The sequence below is a fragment of the Canis lupus genome, chromosome 32 (genome assembly GCF_048164855.1).
Source record: "Canis lupus baileyi chromosome 32, mCanLup2.hap1, whole genome shotgun sequence".
Taxonomy (NCBI): Eukaryota; Metazoa; Chordata; class Mammalia; order Carnivora; family Canidae; genus Canis; species Canis lupus.
Window position 1 is genome coordinate 21,102,139 of NC_132869.1, and position 21,123 is coordinate 21,123,261.

Below are 21,123 nucleotides of genomic sequence, written 5' to 3' on the forward strand. Positions count from 1 at the left end.
TACTGTTCAGGGAAAAAAAAACCCTCTGGGAAATGGAGAATTGTTTATAAAAACGTTCATATATGACTATAGTTTGGAGCTTGGTTCCTTGCAAAGGAGAATGAAATGTAGTGTTTGGCTACTCTGTGATGATTAAGAAAGAGTCTAAAGATTGATTTGAAGAGGAGTTAATTTTGAAGTGGAAACAGCACATGTTCTAATGACAAGTGTTAGTACTAAATGTGTTGCAGTGTTTTGCATAAGTTCATTTAAACATCGTGAGAATTCATAACTGACAAAATAGTGAGGTTTGCTGACTCAGGGTACATTGCTGAAGGGGATGGGGTCTGGTAGGAGGAAGCTTAGAAGTGCTGCAAGTTTTGAGTTGGGTGATGACTCATACTGCCCACGGACTGCTACGTGGCCCTTTTTTTTTTTATACACTGTATTTTTTTAAATGATAGGGCTAAAATGTTTCTGTCCACATTATAATTCTCTCTCTAGAGGAGCCGCAGTTTCTCTTAAGAGTAATGGCTTCTTAAATTGCATTTTAAAAGGAGATCAAATATCCTACAGGTGGAATTTTATAACATTTTGTTGAGAGGAATGGTAAAATTAATTGCTGGTCAGTGGCTACTACTAAATGTTTGATACTAGCAATTCTTGCCTTATTGAGAAAGACTTGTTACAGATTATAAAAGACAGAAGTTTATGCTGAAGTAGAAATTAGCCTTATGTTCTCATTGGTAATGTAAAAGTTATCTTTATAATATCTAGAAATTAGTGTTGCAAAGGTGCAGAAGTATTAATCGGATATAACTCTGAATATGAGCATTTCACTCTGACAGAATGATACAGTAGTTCTTTCTCCTGATTTATATGAATTTTCTGTTTTAACAAAGACAACTTGAAGTAAGTATTGTGATAGGCACTTTTCCATCAGGTTTTTTTTTTTTTTAAGATGTATTTAGTTATTTTATAAAGATTTTATTTATTCATGAGAGACAGAGACAGAGACATAGGCAGACAGAGGGGAAGCAGGCTCCATGCAAGGAGCCCGATGTGGGACTTGATCCTGGAACTTCAGAATCATGCCCTGAGTGGAAGGCAGATGCTCAACCACTGAGCCACTCAGACATCTCATGTTTTTTTTAAGATTTAATTTTTTTTTTTTTTTTTTTTTTTTACTTTTTAAGTAATTTCTACATCCATCATGGGACTTGAACCCACAATCTTGAGATCAAGAGTTCCATGCTCTGACTGAGCCAATCAGGTGCCCCTCATCAGTTCATTTTTTAAAATAGGCAGAATGTATGGTTCCAAATTTAGGACTCACACTGAAATTGGGTAATAAGATATTTTGACTGATTTTTTAAAGCTACCATTTAACAGGCTGACTTAAAATAAAATTGAGGGAAAAAAAAGATTGAGACTAGCAGTTTGTTTTAAAAGTGAGAAGAAAAAACTCCCCATCTCTTAGGTTTTCTTTGTATACTATTTACTTTCTCAAAGTAATTTATTTGAAGAGTTTCGTAGGTAGTAAAATGTATTGTATTAAGTCTTTGGAAAGATTTTGGAAGTCTGGCATGATTTATATAGAAGAACTGTAGTGCAGTTTAATTTAAACTTTTAAAATATATTTCCTCCTAAAGGAAATATAAAAATACAAATATAAAAAAAGTATTGTAGATTTTCAAAACATCCTATTACCTAGAGGTTGAACATGTATTTCCAGTTTGAGTATAGATAATTACCTGTCATGCATAAACATAATTCAGAATTTATAAACAAACTGGATATTTTAGCCTGTCTCTTTTCTATGAGGTACTGCCTAATGAAATGGTGAGCCACACCACTACAGTCCATTTCTTTGTTTGCATTGCCCATTTGAACCGTGTATGACCCTAGGACCCTTGTTAAAATATAAGATGTCCCAAAGGTAAGTTCTTTGTGGCATTGTTGGCTGCCCCGTGTCAGCTCCTTCAGCCTGTTTTGAGGATGGTTATGTTACTCTGTAGCCTGCTAGTGGTATGGGGATTTTGGTGAGTTTTATTGCTCAGAGCCTTAAAACCTTACAAAAACAAAACAACAATAATGTTATTGTAGTAAATGGCTTTTTCCAGATGGTCGCTTTTCATGTGGAGCTGATGCTTTCAAGGTAACGATGGTACAGGCTGAGTCCAGCATCAAGTTTTTTGTTTTTTGTTTTTTTTCTTCCATGAGCTGTGTATTTAGAAAATATAGTACACCTCTCTTGTGATTCTTAAATGGTTTGTCTTTCGTATACGTTAATCTTTTTTTAAACATTTTTAAAGATTTTATTTATTTATTCATGAGAGACAGAGAGAGAGAGAGAGAGAGAGGCAGAGACACGGGCAGAGGGAGAAGCAGGCTCCATGCTGGGAGCCCCATGCGGGACTGGATGCATCCAGTCCCGGGATCCTGAGACTCCAGGATCATGCCCTGGGCCAAAGGCAGGCGCTAAACCACTGAGCCACCCAGAGATCCCCTATGTTAGTCTTTTAAACCCATTTCTGAAAAGTTGTACAGAGATTGAATATTTACATGGCAAATCACGTTTTCCCATTGATTTTTATTTAAATTTAGTATGTCTTTCCATGGAAAAAGAATGGTGGCGCAAAAATTGCGTGTTAGAATCATAGCATTTACTTCAGGGAAGAAACTTCCTCTGCAGAAAATGAAATCTCTGCATTTAATTCTTTTTTTTTTTTTTTTTTTTTTTTAAGTTATTTTAGGATAGTCAGAGAGAGAGAGGCAGAGACACAGGCAGAGGGAGAAGCAGGCTCCATGCACGGGGAGCCCGATGTGGGACTCGATCCCGGGTCTCCAGGATCGCTGCGCCACCCAGGGATCCCTCTGCATTTAATTCTGTACAAACTATACAATGTTAATGTTTACAGAGGGATCGTGGCTATTATCTTGCCCCAGGTACATGACAGCTGAGGAAACTGAGACCCAGAAAGAACTAAGATCTTAGTATTCAAAGTGTGATTGCTGGACCACCAGTATTAACATCACCTAATAATTTGTTAGTGTAGAATTCTTGACCCCATCCCAAGACCTACTGAACTAGGATCTACATTTTTACAGGATTTTTACAGGATTCTCAGGTGATTCAAATTCACGTGCATTTCTAGAAGCATATATAGTTCTGAGTTACTCCTTTTATTGGCTCTCCTGAAAAAAATCAAAAGGAAAATTGAAGATAATTAATCACTGTTCAGTAGAACTTTCTGTGGTGATAGAAGTGCTATATTCTTTGCTGTCCATCGAGATAGCCACTAGCCACATGTGACTGTTGAGCACTTAATGGTGGCTAGTGCACCTGAGGAACTGAATTTTTAATTTAATTTTAATTATATTTAAATAGCTAGCTAGTGGCTATCATATTGGACAGCTCAGATCTGGATGATTTATACTGACATTAAATTTAAAATAACCTAAGCTGTAATTTATTAACTGATTAGGCTCAGTTTAATAATTTCCTCCTTCATTTACAAATTGGAGAGATGGTCAGTTTCTGCCTACTTTTTCAATATGCCCAGATATGACTTTAGTAGTTTTAAGCACTGCTAGTTTTCTGATTGATAGTCTTGTATTCAGTAAAGTAGATAATCTAAGTTGCAAAAAATGTTTATTTTACTGTTTGTCTCAAAGATATTTTCACTTGTATTTAAAAAAAATTAAAAATAGTTATTAAATAAATATTCCTTAATTATCTTGTAGATAGCATGGACGGGGCAGTTTTTGCCTCTGGCTTAGGACCTCTGTGCTTTTTGGTACTTGTTAGCTGCCAGATTGGTCTGCCATTTTTTATATTTCCAGGTCAGAAACATTGGTCCTTAACCTCCCAACTTAGGTAGTGGTAAGCATCTGACCCTAAAGTAAATCAGACTGGCCTGTGTCCAAATCTTGACATTCACTATGTATGTGATTTCAGTGAAGTTGCTTTACTTCTCAGAGCGTCAGTACTCTTATTTGTAAAATAAGACTTACAAGGTATTAGTTCCGAGTAGCAGAAATAATTTGTCACTTGGAAATGCCTGGCAATGAATACTTATTAGTAGATATAAATTATCTTCCCAAGTACTCCTGCTTAGCCTCTACAGCCTTCTGTAATTTAGTCTTATGCTTGAGATTTCAACTAGGCTTTAGAGATACTCTAATTTTAAATTTTATGGGTTCCCACCAGTTGCTATAACTTCATGGTTTGCTTCACTCATGTTTATCCCTTGTGGATTCTTCTGCTTGTGCTTTGGATTCCTTCTCTTGACCTTTTTTTTTTTCTTTTTTAAAGATTTTATTTATTCATGAGAGAGACAGAGACATAGAGGGAGAAGCAGCAAAGCAGGCTCTCCACGGGGGAGCCTGATGCAGAACTTGATCCCAGGACCGGGGGATCACAACCTGAGCCGAAGGCAGATGCTTAACCACTGAGCCATCCAGGTGCCTCTTCTCTTCTTAAGGACTCCTCTCTTGCCTACATGATGAGTTTTTCCCTTCCTATTGGGTCATCTTTATTAGTGTACAAAGGTGCTCTGAACTATAGTGTCTGGTCTGGTTGCCACTCGCCATATGTGGCTATTTAAATAAAAATTTATTTAGAAAAAAATTAGTTTTTCAGCCCTGCTAACCACATTTCATCTGTTTGGTAACCATTTATAGTTAATTGGCTACCATATTGAACAGTATGGATATAGAAATCTGTTACAAATCCTCTCTGATTTCATTTTCTCCTCTAGCTATCGTCTAGTTTCATATTTCTCCGATCCTCTTCAGACCGATTTTCAAGAGTTGTCTTTGTACGCCCTCTCCACTTTGCTCCTCAACCTGTTCCAGACTGGCTTCTGTTAAACCATCTTACCGCTTGAAATTGCTATAATCAGGAAACCAGTGACTTTGATTTACCAAATCCATCTTATAGGATCTTGTGACGGCTTGAAATATAGTTGACCGTTGTTTTCTGCATATTCACCTGTTTTTCTTAGCATATGAGACATTTTGTTTTTCTCCTACCTCACACCTTGTCATAAATTTTTACAAGCTTCTGTAGTTTACCTGCCCTTATATATTGACATATCCCAGAATTTAGTCCTGTTCCCCCTCCCCTTTCAAAATTCTTTCCCAAGTGGTCTCAATTTATTATTATAATTTTTAAAATATTTACACAGAAAGAGGCAGAGACACAGGCAGAGGGAGAAGCAGGCTTTATGCTGGGAGCCCGACATTGGACTCGATCCTGGGACCCCAGGATCGCGCCCTGGGCCAGAGGCAGGCACCAAACTGCTGAGCGGGGATCCCCTCATTCAATTTATTAAGTACTATCTATATGTGGGTAATTCTCAGATTTACGTTTAGACTTCTCGCCTGAGCTCCCGACACATTATCCAACTGTATGCTTGATGTTACCAGTTAGATATCTAAATAGACACTATATGAATAGAATTAATGTATTCAAAATAGAATTCTCTTTCCCATATTATTCCCCTAGTCTTCCCCATCTCAGTAATTGGCACCTAGGAGTTATCCTTAAATTCTGTTACCATTGTCCCCCATATCTAATCCCTCACCAGGTTCTCTTGGTCTCCAGGATATTACTTGAAACTGTCTCCTATTTTACATCTTTATTTCTACCAGCCTAGTGATAGCCACCGTCATCTTACTTGACCTATTGAAATAGCTTTTAACTCTGCCTACTTTCACTCTATTATCCTCAGCCTATTGTCTTCCCAGTAGCCAGAATTCATCTTTTTAAAATGTAAATGAAACCATGCAATTGTCTGCTTAAATCCTTCAATAGCTTTCCTTTGGTGGTGAGTTATAAAATTCAGAATCTTGCCTCAGGTGTTTCTTTCTACCTGTCCCATCTTCACCTCATTCCTCTCTCCTTCTGCTTAGCATGCCGTGGCTACATTGGCATCTTTTCCTCCAAATACCATATTCTGTCCTGTTTTAGATTGTATTTGCTGTTTCCTCTGTTTGGAATTGGTACCTTCTTATTTAGATTTTAGCTCCATAGATGGCCATTTCCCAGTCACTCAATCATAGCATTTAGACAAATCGGAAGTTATGTTACTAGTTTGTTAATCTCTCCTCACGAGATTGTAAACTAGAATGTAAACTCTTTGGAAGTAGAAGAACCTTAGCTGTCTTATTATCCACTGTATCATCAAATAGTGTCTGGCATATGCCAATTGCTCAGTAAATTTTTGTGGACTATAGAAAACGTTTGATTCCTTTACACTTCTAAAGGGAAAAATATGTTAAAGATTGTATTGTAGTCAATGTGACATGTGATTCTGGATGGGGTCCTCTAGCTGTCAAGTACATTATTGATGTAATTGCAGAAACTTAAATGGAATCTGAGTATTAGATGGTAGCATTATACCAGTGTTAATTTCCTGATTTCGATGATTACATTTTTTGGTTTGCAGAAGAATGTGGGAAATGTATTCTCAAAGAGGTGGGAGAGTGTTTACTGGTCAATAAAAAAAAATTTTATGATTTGAGAGAAGGTCATGGGCTTAGTTTACAACCTGAGATTCAAATCATGGCTATCTCATTGATGTGTGATGTTGAATGCATTATTTAAATTCTCTGAAATAAAGATCATAAAACCCATTTTACAGTGTAGTTAGGATTTAGTATAAGATATATGTCCAGTACAATGCTTCCCATATAATACATTCGTAATCAAGCTTGCTATTTGTTATTTATATTCTCTGAAAATTCAGATATTAAAAATTCTATTATCAGGTTCAGGGCCTTTATTATATAAGCCCTTTTTTCATTAATTGCTTTTATAATAGTAGATAATGTGGGATAAATATGTACCAGACATATTTATATCCTCCAGTTTGAACTTTACAGCTATATTCCATAGTATAATTTTTTAATATCTTAAAAGTGCATACTTTTTTAAAGCAGGAAGTAGAGCCCCTCAAAGTTATTTCAGTTAAAATATGTATATCTTGATTAACATGGTTAATTTTCATTTCCTTTGGTATAATCCATGAATCTATGATACTGCTTTTTTTTAATGTTTTTTTTATGATAGTGCTTTAATGTTAACATATTGGTTTATATTATAGTTGATGTAAAAGTACACAAAAACTACTTGCAGTTGCTGATTTATTTAGTTTTCTTTTTATCCTTCCTTTTACTCTCCATTGATGGGCATTTTATTAAGTAAACATAATGGCCAGAAAGGAAGGTGTTTTAAGATGACCCATGAGCCTTTTACTAGCTATCATAGTCTTTTTAAAATAATATAAACTACTTCACCGGTACTGTAAACATGATCACATGATTCAGTTCACTCCCTTCCAGCACTCTGTGCTCTTGTTTTATATTTTTATTTCTAAATGTGCTGTAAACCCCACAATACATTATTGTTTTGTTTAAAATAATCAGTAGTTTCTTAAAGACATTTAAACGTAGATAGGTGGGTGCCCTGGTGGCTCAGTTGGTTAATCATCTGCCTTCAGCTGAGTTCATTCATGATCCTAGAGTCCTGGGATGGAGCCCTGGATTGGGCTCCCTGCTCAGCAGGGGGTCTGCTTCTCCCTCTGCCCTCTCCCTGTGTTCTCGTTCTCTCTTTCTCCCCCCCCCCCAACTCCTCACTTTCAGCCTAAGAACTTTGAGCATTTTTTTTAGCAAAAATCTGAGGGAGACAAATTCTTTCCACTTTTGTCTCTTTGAAAATGTCTTTATTTCATCTTCATTTTTGAATGAATATCTTCATTTCATCTTCATATCCCTAGGCACAGAATTCTGGGTTATTTCCCTGTTTTGGCACTTGAAAAGTGATGTTCTGTTGTCTTCTGGCTTTCATCATTTCTAGTGATAAATCAGCCATCACTCTTACTGTACTTCCCTACTATATATAGTTAACTCTCTTTTACCTGGTTGCTCTTTTTTTCCCCCCATTTTCACAGTTTGGCTATAGTATACCTTGGTATGGGTTTCTTTGTATTTATCCTGCTTGCAATTCATTGAGTTCTTGAGTCTGTGAGTTGGTGTCTTTTGTCAGTTACGGAAAATTTTTTAATTTTGTTTTTTAAGATTTATTTAGAGAGCGTGCACGTGCATGACTGGGAGGGGCAGGGGAGAGGGAGAGAGAATCTCAAGCAGACTCTGCACTGAGCTTGGAGCCCAATGTGGGGCTCAGTCTCACAACCCTGAGATCACAACCTGAGCTGAAACCAAGAGTTGGACACTTAGCCAACTGCACCACCCAGACTCCCCAGTTTTGGAAAGTTTGTTAGATTATTTCTTTATCTGCTTCTATCCTGTCAGCTTTCTGAACCTATTTAGCCTAGCTGCCAGTTCTTTGGACTGTTTGGACATTTTCTTTGCTTTCTAGTACCACCATAGGTTTTCTTTACTTCATATTTGTGCCCTGTTTATTTGTCTTAGGAAGAGTATCTCCCTTGTACTCAGAATGCATTGGAGAGGTTTATCTTATGCTTCCTGACTTGTTCCCTCACCTTCAGAGGCAGCTGCCTTGAATGTGGTGGAGGCCCATGTGTTCCATGAGATTCTCTCCGCTTTCCTGCCTTGCTCTAGACTTTTGTTCTCAGTGAGGACCCATGGGGAAGAGTTTGGCAGGTGGGACTTGTAGCTGGACCTCCTTTGAATTCTAATCTGTTAGCTGCAACCACATACAGCTTTTAAAAGTTGGTTATAAATTTGGCTGGCTTCTTCTCAATTCTGTTAGTGGAAAATTTCTTGCTTTGCCACTTTGCCAGGAATGAGAATAGTCCTGGTCTCTTCTTTTATGAAGGGCTTAAGACTTTCCAGAATTTAATTTATTTATATTTCTTTGCATCTTTAGCTTTCCTGATGGGTTTTCCAAACTACAGTATTGTAGCTTATCCAGCTCATCATGGTTTATAGGGTGAGAGTAATGGTGTCTTTTACATTTCTGCATTCTAATCAGAAGTGGAAATCCTGAACCTTTTCTTAAAATTATAAAACTTTAGAGCTGGAAGAGGCCATAGAAGTCCTGTAGTTTAGCTGCTTCATTTTCCTGATGGTGGGACTGAGGCCTAAAATGTGAACCACTTTGAGTATAAGCTAATTTAGCCATGGATCATGGACTAGTTATCAGATCTCTTTATCTCATTTGTTTTTTCCTTTTAATATGGTCTTCATGAAACCAGACAGGAATTTTTCAGTAGTGCCCATGTTTAGCATGAATCTGATAGGAAACTTACACTTTTTTTTTTTTTTTTTTTTTAATCTTGTAAGCTTTGTTCAGCCTTGGAGAAAAGGAGAAACAAAGGAGGAAGGACATTCCAGGAAAGTTATATGCTATTCCAGTTCATTTTTTAAAAATTGGATACTCTCCAATCAAGCATGTGGTTCTCCATTTGATGAGAGACCAGAAATATTTCTTATGGATGGTCTTGCTTGCATGTTGCGGCCTTCTTCATACCCTTACCAGGCTTAGCTGAAAAATGACAGCAGTTATATTTGATGTGCAATCTGGAAAGCTGTGGTGTTAAATGCCATAGAGCCTGCTAGGGTGAACTGAAGAATAATCAGAATAATGTCAAGGTCTCACGTATCTTCATGATACTTAGTTGGTATCACATGGGCTAATGAGACTTTTTATAGAAACCTGCTTGTCTGCTAATATAAGACACTATTTCAATAGCACAATCTCTTCTTACTGCCTCAACAAAATAAAACAGGAGCTATAACAAAGCTGAAGTTTTCTTTTTTTCTTCAGTCTGAGTGAGTTGAAGTCATTGCTTCATGTGTTGACAAACCTATGTGTTTACCATAGGGTGAAGCTCCTGCGGGGAGTTCCTGGAAAGGAAAGTACCATGTCTAGGAGTCATCACTGATGTTCCCCATGGTAGGTTAGAGTATGATCAGATTCTGAAAAAATTAAGGATAGAGCTTGTCTTCTCCAAAACTTCCTACTATCAAATAAAATAATACTGTTTACATTAATTCATTCAGTGCAGTTTTTAAGTGCCTACTAAGTACCCAGATACTATGCTCAGAAAGTGTTAGTAATGCAACTGAGTCTCAAACCTTTTATTTTTTTTAGCATGTATTTATTTATGAGAGAGAGAGTAGGGGAGGGGCAGAGGGAGAGAAACTCAAGCTGGCTCCATGCTGACTGAGTGTGGAACCTGATGTGGGGCTGGATCCCACAACACTGAGATCATGACCTGAGCTGAAATCAAGAGCCAGTCAGTGACCTGAATGAGCCACGCAGGCACCCTTCAGACCTTTTTTTTTTTAAGAGTATACTTTTTTTTTTTTTTTAAGATTTTATTTATTTATTCATGAGAGACACAGAGAGAGGCAGAGACACAGGCAGAGGGAGAAGCAGGCTCCGTTCAGGGAGCCCGGCGTGGGACTCGATCTTGGGTCTCCAGGATCACGCTCCGGGCTGCAGGTGGCGCTAAACCGCTGTGCCACTGGGGCTGCCCCCTCCCCTGCCCCCCAGACCTTTTATTTTAAAATAGAGCAATATACAATGAAGCCAAGGGAGGGGAAAATGGTAAGGTGGTGCCCTGGAAAATGGTAGAAGAGTAGAGGGATCTGCAGAATAGAGATAAGACTAGTTGGGGAAGGATGGCCTAAGATAAGGGAAGGGGGGGAATAGTATTAGAAAAGAGAGGAGGAAGAAATGTTAGTGGGATAGGGAGGAATCTACTACAATAATCTAGGAGTTTGTGCTCCATAAGGTCAGCGTGATTTTTTGTTTTTTTTAACTTGTTTTGATCCCTGCTAGACCTTTATGCCTAAAACAACATCTGGCATATGGTAAATACTCAATAAGGTTTTGTAGACTAAAAATATAATGGTTGGATGGCAGGATTGAAGCTGCAGTCAAAGCTCTTCAAAACATCTTGGTTCTCTGCTTCTGGGACCATGTCAGGATTGCATTTTCCCACTCCCTTGAAGCAGGCGTGACCATGTGTTCTGCCTTGGTCAGTTAAATATGAGCAGAAGTAAGATGTGTCATTTTTTAATGGAAGCTTTAGACCGATGAGATAGTTGCACTTCTTCCTTCCTACTGGCACACTGAATGGCAATGACAGAGCTGGTAGTTAACTTTGACAACTTGGATGACAGCTGTGTTAGATTTGTTGCATTAGCAAGACTTAAAACTTTGGTTGTAAGTCAGTGAGATGTTGGGGATTATTTGTTACTATACAATTTTCGAACCTATCCTGACTGCTACAGAAATTTATATTAATTTTCATTTGATTGGAATTCTCATATAGCCAAAGATAATTGAGGAAGGAGGCTGTCTACATGTCTCCTATATTTGCTCCAATGTTTCCTTAACATTAGTTAGAAGAGAAGTCTAAGAAATGAAGGGCTCAAGAAGGAGAAAGATGGAAGAGGGGATGAAGAGCTATTATAATTTGTAAATTTCCAGCCATAAATTTGTAGAGAGGATTATGTTTGTTTACTATTTAGTTTATAGCAACTTTAATAATGTCCCCCAATCTGGCATACCACCATAAAAAGTGCTTGGAAACAAATGACCGTAAAGTAAAAGACTTGTACAATGCTTTCATAGGTAATAGAATGAGAATTGAAAGAGTCTTTAAAGACTTTTGACCAACCTCCTTGGTCTGTGGAGTTCTTATATGCTAATATGGGTACCCTAGAATAAATAGCAGCTAGAGACGAGCATCAAAATAAACATAATGACATTTATTTTGTAATGACTTTTTAAATACTCAAAGGCAAATGCAAGACCATAATGTTAAAATGTATTTAGGCGGGATCCCTGGGTGGCGCAGCGGTTTGGCGCCTGCCTTTGGCCCAGGGCGCGATCCTGGAGACCCAGGATCGAATCCCACATCAGGCTCCCGGTGCATGGAGCCTGCTTCTCCCTCTGCCTGTGTCTCTGCCTCTCTCTCTCTCTCTCTGTGACTATCATAAATAAATAAAAATTAAAAAAAAATTAAAAAAATGTATTTAGGCAAAGGTTCAGACAATTTAAGAACAGCAGTCAAGAGTAGAAGAGTTTTTTAAAAATTGGATACTTTGTTAGAAGCCAAGTAATCATCTGTCTTTGACTTCCTAAGTTTGTCTATAGCACATACTAGTCACTGATAGCATGTAAGACCTGTTAGGTTTTGGAGTTTAGTTTTAAGGTCTTCCCTCCCCCTCAGATGACTGAGATCATTCATTGACATTAGTTTACACCATGAGCATCTTTGAGGTCCAAATCCTGAGAGGGATCCCTGATAACTCTAAGGACTACCTTACATCAGGAGCCAAGGGCATTGTCAAGAATGCATATGAACAAGCAGTTAAGCTGTAGCCTTTGGCCTTCTCTGCCCTAGAAACTTAGTAGCTTTGATGAGAGCTTTGAGATATGATCTTAGGATGAATTTGCTATAACAACACCTCTCTGTGCCAGGGTTAAGAGATAGTCCTATGTGAATTTAAGTAGAGCTCAACCTTTCCCTTCTCTCCAAAAGCAACTGGGTTTTGGCTGAGGAGATGTGAGAATGGCTACATTCCAGTTAACTCAAGTTACTGACTTGACCCTGGAGAAGAGCAGAATAGGCACAAACCATTGGGGGAGGGGGGGAGCTGTCAGTGCATGTGATCAGGCCAGATGACCCATGTCAACATTTAACCTGATAAGCAGCAGAGTAGAAGATGGAAGAGAAGACCAGATAAGTAACCTTATGTTTAAAGCTCTCACTTCAAACTTGCTTTGCACATCTAGACTCCTTTTCTGATGTGGGACCAAGTTGTTCTTAGATAAGAAAAGGAAGGAAAATCCAGTTTCTATTGAATGGGGAGATAGAATGAGAAGTTATTTTACAGTCTTCGTTCTTTTGCATTTTATAACTTTTCTGAATATACTTAGGCTTGACTCAGAGTACCTGTATTTCTCTTGGCTTGGGTGGGGATAGGCTAAGTGATAGAAAGCAGGTGGTGATTAACGGAACAAAGGAGTGCTTGAGAAGACCAGTGCGGCTAATACAGTTTCAGGGAACTGCTTTATAAATGTAGGAAGCTGGTACCCAGGCTGGGCTACATAGAAAACCTTTACTTCCATTTTATGGTGGATCACTGAAGGAAGATCAAAGAGAAAGCATAAAGCTAACTTATTATTTTTTTTAGATTTATTCATTAAGAGAGTGTGAGTGGGGAGAGGGGCAAAGGGAGAGGGAAAGAGAATCTCAAGCAGACTCTCCGTTGAACGGGAAGCCTGTCTCAGGGCTCCATCCCAGGACCCGAGATCATGACCTGAGCTGAAATCAAGAGTTGGACACTTAACTGACTGAACCTCGCAGATGCTCCACGCCAACTTTATTCTTATGAATCATTCCCTATAATTCATTTTATTCACCCAGTTGTTAAAAACAGAACATTGACACAGCTAATTAAAATTTAATTAAGGATCCCTATCCAAGCAACACAATATCAGTACTGAGGTTGGTAGGAATGGGTAACATTTGGAGGCAGAGAAATTGGAAGGATGCTGGGAAGGGTTGTTTTAAGTTACTGTCTCATTTTAGTTTATGTTTTCCTCTCTTGAAGTGTGTGGAAATGCAAAAGGAATATGGAACCCCAGATTTTTCCTGAGTCTAAGCCTTGAACTGGCTTTTATGAAGTTAAATGTGAACGATGGTAGAGAAAGTGGTATAAATGGGACATTTCTAGAGGTTATTGATATGGATGGAGAGTGCTCTGAGCAGTAATCTGGTTGATTGTACCTGCATACTTTAGTCAGGCCACAGAACTCCATGATTGGCGGGAAAAATGGAGGTAGTTGGAGACATTATGATTTGGTATCAGGGTAATAATAATAATGAGGAAGCTGTTTTCCTGGTCACTCAGCCTTTTTATGGCTTCCAGAGGGATACATCCTGACATCCCTAATTAGGTCAGATCCCTCAGTGTGTAGGCTGTCTTCGCATCCTGTACCATTCCTTGGTATTGCTTGTCCCTTTTGCCTCCCTCTTTTTCTTAGTTTACTCTTGTTTATCTCTAGCCATACTGTAAACTGCATGAAGGCAGCGCACTAGTCGGTTTTTACTTACCATTTTATCTCTAGTACCTAGTATATTGACAGGTATATAACATATAATTAGCAAATACTTGCTGAATGGAGCATGACTGAATTGGAAACATTACTGGATCCACTTTATCATGCAGAAGTGTAACATTACCTTCAACTTACTGATAAAGGTGGGCATACTTAACTTTCCAAGCTCCCAGATGAAAATATGCTCTAATAGCTTTTGTCCTAATAGTTATTGAAAGATTTTGAAGAATAGTGCAGAGCAGTCAGGCAGATCACTGGGCAAGCGCTGCTATTGGTCTCCCCTGTCCCCCAGTTTTTTATTGTGTAATCCTCACTGTAGAATTATAGTTTTGGTGATTAATATTCTTTTCTTTTTTAGAATGGCCTCATATTTCTATGAAGTCTGTTCAAGTCTTTCAGTAGTCATCATGTGAATCTAAAATGAGGACTCTGGGGATGCCTGGGTGGCTCAGTGGTTGAGCATCTGCCTTCGGCTCAGGGCGTGATCCTGGAGACCCAGGATTGAGTCCTGCGTCGTGCTCCCTGCATGGAGCCTGCTTCTCTCTATGCCTGTGTCTCTGCCTCTCTCTCTCTCTCACTGTGTCTCTCATGAATAAATAAATAAAATCTTAAAAAAATAAAATAAAATGAGGACTCTGCAGTTCTCAGCCTAGGTACAAGTTCCTGCCTTCCCCAAGATGAATTTTTACCCACTCTACCCCTATTAAGTGCTGACCAGTCACTGAGATTTCTGAGAAAACATTGTCATCCTTGTAGTTTTTGGTCTGTGATGTTTCTTGGTCTCATTATAATTTAAAGAGAGCAGATCTGGGTGGAGGTCTTGAGTGGAGATCTCTCATTCTTATATCTCTCTTCAATTATCTGGCTGCAGTTCCTGTTATAGTGCTATTCTGTCATAATAGTAGTGTCATTTTTAGCAGAGCTAAATTATTTGTGCCAGACTCTGATTGCTTTACTAGTGAACTAGAAGTTTAAAAGAGTACTAGAGATCTTACTTTTCTTATGTTAAGTCTCTAGAACTGATTTTAAAATGTACATTTATCAAAAACTTGAAAGTTGAGCCTCAAGGGATTGTCTACAGAAGGGCAAGAAGGTAAATATGAACAAACATTTTATTTCAGGTGGAGACAAGAAACGTAAAATCTCAAAAATACTGGAGCCTTTTAAAAAATAATGTTTTTATAAAAGGATATTTAGTAGGGACTGGAAGTATCAAGATAAATCTAAATAGAAAAAATGGGAAGGGGAGACAGTGTTAATTAAAGACCTTTAAAAAGTCTGAAGTTTTTAAGTCTGAAATGTTTTTTAATTCAAAAGTTTATTTTCGTACATTTAACTTTTAAATGTTTTATACAGACTGACAAGGTACAGAATTTTTAAGAGTCTGCTTTTTTTCCCCCTTGATTTCTGTGAAGCAGACAAAAACTTGGAAACAGAAGAAACTATTTCTGTTAGAGTAAAAAAACAAAGCTGTTATGCAATTAATGTCCTTTACAACATTAAGCAGATACAAGAAGTGCTTGTATTTATTAAAATAACTCAGCAGTAGTAAATATCAATTTTTATTAAATAAAGCTATTGTCGGGGCACCTGGGTGGCTCAGTTGACTAAGTGTCCAACTCTTGATTTTGGCTCCAGTTATGATCTCAGGGTCATGAGATTGAGCCCCGTGTCGGGCTTCAGGCTCCACCTTGGGCAGGGAGTCTGCTTGTGATTCTCTCCTGCTCCTCCCCACTTTCTCTGTCTCTCAAAAATCTTAAAAAAAAAAAAAAAATGATCTTTTGGCAACAGCTTTATTTTTTATCTACTTACTCTCTGAGTTATCGGTATCATCATTTTCTCTTTCACACAGTTGCAATGCTTGTGGATTTCTTGTAGTTGAAGATTTGCTTAGATTGTGGCAAGTAGCTGTTACCTTGTATTTTTCAAAATCTTGTATTTCCACATGTGGATCATGTGGGAGAATGTAGCAAGAAGGAAATAAAGGCAGATTCCCTATTGTATAAATGCTTTGCCCTTGTAAAACAGCTGATGTGTATGTGATTCCTAACAGTTCTCTTAAGCCACACCTGAAGGTGATTGAAAGGTTTTGTTTTGTTTTGTTTTGATTGAAAGTTTTTACATGTGACGCCGGGGTGGCTCAGCAGTTGAGCTTCTGCCTTTGGCTCAGGGAATGATCCCGAGATCCAGGATCAAGTCCCACATCGGGCTCCCTGCATGGAGCAGAGCTCCTCTGCCTATTATGTCTCTGGTTCTCTCTTTCTGTGTCTCTCATGAATAAATAAATGAAATCTTAAAAAAAAAAAAAAAAAGTTGTTACATATTTCAAGTTCAGAATGGGCTGCTTTATTTCATGTATTGATAGAGTTTTTCATTGCCTTTTGATGATTAGCTCTTTGAATAAATGAATATTGCACCTGTCCCACTTCAATTTCTTCAGACTCATTCAGAAAATAACATTGTATATACACCTATACCAGCTTTTAGATCAGAAAGCAGCAAGAAGCTTAGATCAAGAAGCTTTTACATTTAAGGGTTAGTCTGTATTACTTGCTTATAGGCATATACACTTAAATGAGCTACTTACTACATTGGCCACCTAGTTGTTCCTCAGACTTGAGACACATACTTAACCTCAGCTTTTGTGTGCTTGCCCCTCTGTCTGCAATAGTTACTCCCACGTAGCACCCCTAAGGCCCACCCACTTTAGGGCTTTGCTCCCAGTACCACCTTAGTAGAGGCATTCCCTAACCACTCTCCCTGTCCTTTCTTTTATTTATTTTATATCACTCATTACCATCAGATGTCTGTATTTTGCTTATTTATCAACCTGTCTTGCCCCACTATGATAATGAGCTCTTCATGTACATACCGCCCAGGTCTATAAGATTCTAATAATTTGTCATACTTCCACACATTTTTTTTTCCACACATTTTTTAAAAAGAATTAGCACATTAAAGATGTAGTTGGAGCATACTGTGTAACCCCACTCTGATGGTAATCCCTTCTCTCATTCCTCAAAGTAATGATTATCATGAATTTGGTACTTATCTGTCATGTATGTTTTTAATACTTTTGCCACATATATACTCTTAAAAGTAGCATTATTGTGCATGCTTATGAACCTGAAATAAGTGGTTTCAGCATATAGATTTCTATCTGCAACTTGCTTTCTAAATTTAATTTATGATGATTTCAACCATCTCTATTCATTTTTACGATTATATAATAGTCCACTATATGAATATAACTCACTCTCACATTGTTGAAAGTTTAGGCTATTTTAAATATTTTGCGATTATCAAAAAAAAGGTAGGCATTTTGTATGTTCATTTGCAAGTATTTCTCTAGGGAGTGCTTTTTGAAGAAAAATTCCAAGTCATAGATATGCTACTTATTCATTTATGTATTTATTTATTCTAAATTGCTCTTTGACATTCTTTTGCTAATTTAAACTCACCAGTATTATACAAAAGTTCTTGTTTTTCCACATTCCTCCTCAGACTTGATAGTAACAGACTCCTAAAAATGTTTTTCTAATCTGAAATGTTATCTTCTTGAGGTAATTTGATTTTTCTGATTATCAGTGAAGCTAAATACCTTTTCATTGGCTTATTAACTGTTCAAGTTGACTTTTTTTTAAGTTGACTTTTTTTAATAAAGATATTTATTTATTAAGTTTTAAAAAAAGACTTTTTTTTTTTATTAATGAGAGACACAGAGAAGGCAGAGACATAGGCAAAGAGAGAAACAGGCTCCCTGCAGGGAATCCAGTGCGGGATTTGATCTCAGGACCCCTGGATCACGACCTGAGTCAAAGACAGACACTCAACCACTGAGCCACCCAGGCGTCCCAGATTTTTATTTATTTGAGTTTAGAGAGCGCATGTGAGTGCAGAGAGGGGGAAACCAACTCACTGGTGGGAGGAGAGAGCCAGACACGGTGCTTGATCCCAGGACCTTGAGATCATGACCTGAGCCAAAGTCAGATGCTTAACCAATTGAGCCACTGTGCACCCCCAAGTTCACTCTTTTGTAAATTGAAGAGCATACTCTGCAGATTTCTCATTTGTACTGCTAGATTTTTGTCCATTGGATGTTGATCAGCATAGTTAATAAGTAAACATGTTCTTTAAGGAACTAACCCTTTGCAGGCTTATTATTATGTTGTTGTTGTTTTTTTTAGAGAAATGGTACTCATGTTGTACTCCTCAAAAAAAAAAAATTCTAAAGATTCTGTAAAAATGCCGTGAACCTTCTTTCCTTTGCTTATTGGCATTTAAGAAATGTTACAACCCAATGACTAAATATTACAAAGAATCTAGTATGGTGGGACCTAGAGTCTGAGCCTAGTACATGTGAATTGCTTACAACATGCATAGCTATTTTTGATTGAGGGTCATCTTTCCATTTAGTAACTATAAATAAGTTGAATGTACCAGTAGTCGTTTATAGCTAAATGCCCAGTTCGTGTCATTTTACAAAGTTGAAGAGTACTTAGTATTTCCTGCAGTGGTGACTCTTTTCCTTCTTTTTTTCTCATCCTCTAGGTTTTATCAGAGTAAGATGGACGGTAGCTTTGATTGTGATTGTGGTGAGCTGGAGCCACCTGATCACTAACAAAAGACATCTTCTGTTAACCAACAGCCACCAGGGCTTCCTGTTGAAATATACAGCAACAAAGGAAGAGAAGAGGCAAAACGGAAATAGTGCTTATCAGCACCTTAGAATGATGCTGCTCAGGACCAGTCCAACACTGAATGTATCTGCACTGTGAGGAGAATGTTCATAGAAGCCTGTTGTGTGCATATTTATTCACATTTTTGTTAAATGTTAAATCGTTTAGCACAGTTAAATCTGAGTGCATAGTATGTCATTTCATTCCGTTTGAGTTTCTTGAGTGTTTTCTTTAAATGTCTGCAGAGTTGCTGCCCCTTTCTTGAACTATGAGTACTGCAACCTTTTTAATTCTCAATATGAGTAGAGCTTTTTGAGCTTTAAATCTAAGGGGAACTCAACGGGCCTGGTTGGCATATGCAATGAACATCAAGAAATCATCTTGCTGTGGAAGCAAAATTATTTTTCTTTTCCTTTTTTGAAAGATCTTTCCTTTTGATGTCAGTTTTCTTCCTTGTTTACACAAGTTCAACAATTCGAAAGGAAAAAAAGGCAATAGTAAAGGTTTCAAAATGGCAGAGAAATTTGAAAGTCTCATGAACATTCATGGTTTTGATCTGGGCTCTAGATATATGGACTTAAAACCATTGGGTTGTGGAGGCAATGGCTTGGTTTTTTCTGCTGTAGACAATGACTGTGACAAAAGAGTAGCCATCAAGAAAATTGTCCTTACTGATCCCCAGAGTGTCAAACATGCTCTACGTGAAATCAAAATTATTAGAAGACTTGACCATGATAACATTGTGAAAGTGTTTGAAATTCTTGGTCCTAGCGGAAGCCAGTTAACAGACGATGTGGGCTCTCTTACTGAACTGAACAGTGTTTACATTGTTCAGGAGTACATGGAGACAGACTTGGCTAATGTGCTGGAGCAGGGCCCTTTACTGGAAGAGCATGCCAGGCTTTTCATGTATCAGCTGCTACGTGGGCTCAAATATATTCACTCTGCAAACGTACTGCACAGAGATCTCAAACCAGCTAATCTTTTCATTAATACTGAAGACTTGGTGCTGAAGATAGGTGACTTCGGTCTTGCACGGATCATGGATCCCCATTATTCCCATAAGGTATGTGGAAAGCTAGCTGAGACAGACCTTTAAACTGGTGTACATCATCAGGAATTAGGTACTTGTATTTTCTTTATATACTGTGACAGATTTTTTTTCTCCATTAATTGTATTAAACTTTATGTAGTACCTTTTTTTCTGATACAGATCTACTTTCATTCAGAATCTCCATATGTTTAAAAGGAAGTTGGGGGGATCCCTGGATGGCTTGGCAGTTTGGCACTGCCTTTGGCCCAGGGAGTGATCCTGGAGTCCCAGGATCGAGTCCCACCTCGGGCTTCTAGCATGGAGCCTGCTTCTCCCTCTGCCTGTGTCTCTGCCTCTCTCTCTCTCTCTGTGTGTGTGTGTGTGTGTGTCTATCATAAATAAATAAATACATCTTTTTTTTTTTTTAAAGGAAGTTGGAGTGGGATCCTAAAAGTATATGGTTATTTATTATAATTGAAACTCTCCCTTATTTAAAAGTGAGATAAATTCTTATGTGTTTAGGGCAAAATTGTGGTCCTATCCGAAGGTAAGAGGGGATGCTATTTCAATATTTAGGTCTTTTGTCCTTTTGAGTCTTTACTGTTCTGTTATGCTTTGTTTAGGCAAATTTAATTTAGTTTGATATCTAAATTGGTATAGAGATAAAATGGGCAGTAAGAATAGCTTAAGGGATCCATAGTAACTGTACTTTAGGTAACAATTTAACTTTATATAAGAAGTAAATTGTTTTCTGAGCCAAACTTTGGTCTTTTAGTTTTCAAATGAAATTGTCTGTGGGATCCTGCTGTTTAAAATATTAAAGTGGAACTCCTCTGGTTATAAAGAACCCCTTGGAGCTCCCTGCTTGCTTGGATTCCCATAGTACATGCCTAAACAAACAGATCTTTTCATTCACATGTTAGCATCTCACATTAAGTGTAACTTAATTTTTTTAAAACTTTAATGTAGAAATATAGTATTAAAATGAAATGGACAACCATCACATCTTTTTTATGGGTAACAATGAAGTATTGTGGATAGAACACTGAACTAAGAGTTAAACTAGTTAAAATTGAGTTCCATTTCTGACCTTAAGTAGATTCCTTAATCTATGAGTGTTACCGTCCCTCTAAAATGGCATAATATCTACCTTCATAATTTTTCAGGGTTGTTTTGACCCTGTTTTAAGGACGAAGTAAGGTCGTATACGTATATAACTGTTTTTGTTAAGTGCTTTATAACCGTAAAGTAGTAAAATTGATTAGGAATGGGATATATAATAGAGCCAGGTCCCCTGCGTTGTCAGGAGGTTGGCATTGGTTTATAAGTAGCACCCTAGGTGCTCTTTTTTACCTTTCCCT

The 21,123-nt window shown here is 37.7% G+C and overlaps 1 protein-coding gene across 6 annotated transcripts in view; it reads left to right on the forward strand.

Annotated features, from left to right (window-relative positions):
* Positions 1-21,123, forward strand: part of MAPK6 (mitogen-activated protein kinase 6) — a 36,233-nt gene that overhangs the window by 1,890 nt on the left and 13,220 nt on the right. For 3 of the 6 annotated variants that reach the window (XM_072808532.1, XM_072808537.1, XM_072808533.1), the window contains exon 2: positions 18,602-19,795. In XM_072808532.1, coding sequence (XP_072664633.1) covers positions 19,241-19,795 — 555 coding nt within the window. In that variant the 5' untranslated portion in view covers positions 18,602-19,240. Of the gene's footprint in view, positions 1-4,297; positions 4,447-9,793; positions 9,866-18,601; positions 19,796-21,123 lie in introns of those variants that run through there. The other 3 variants (XM_072808535.1, XM_072808534.1, XM_072808536.1) reach the window with 2 other exon arrangements.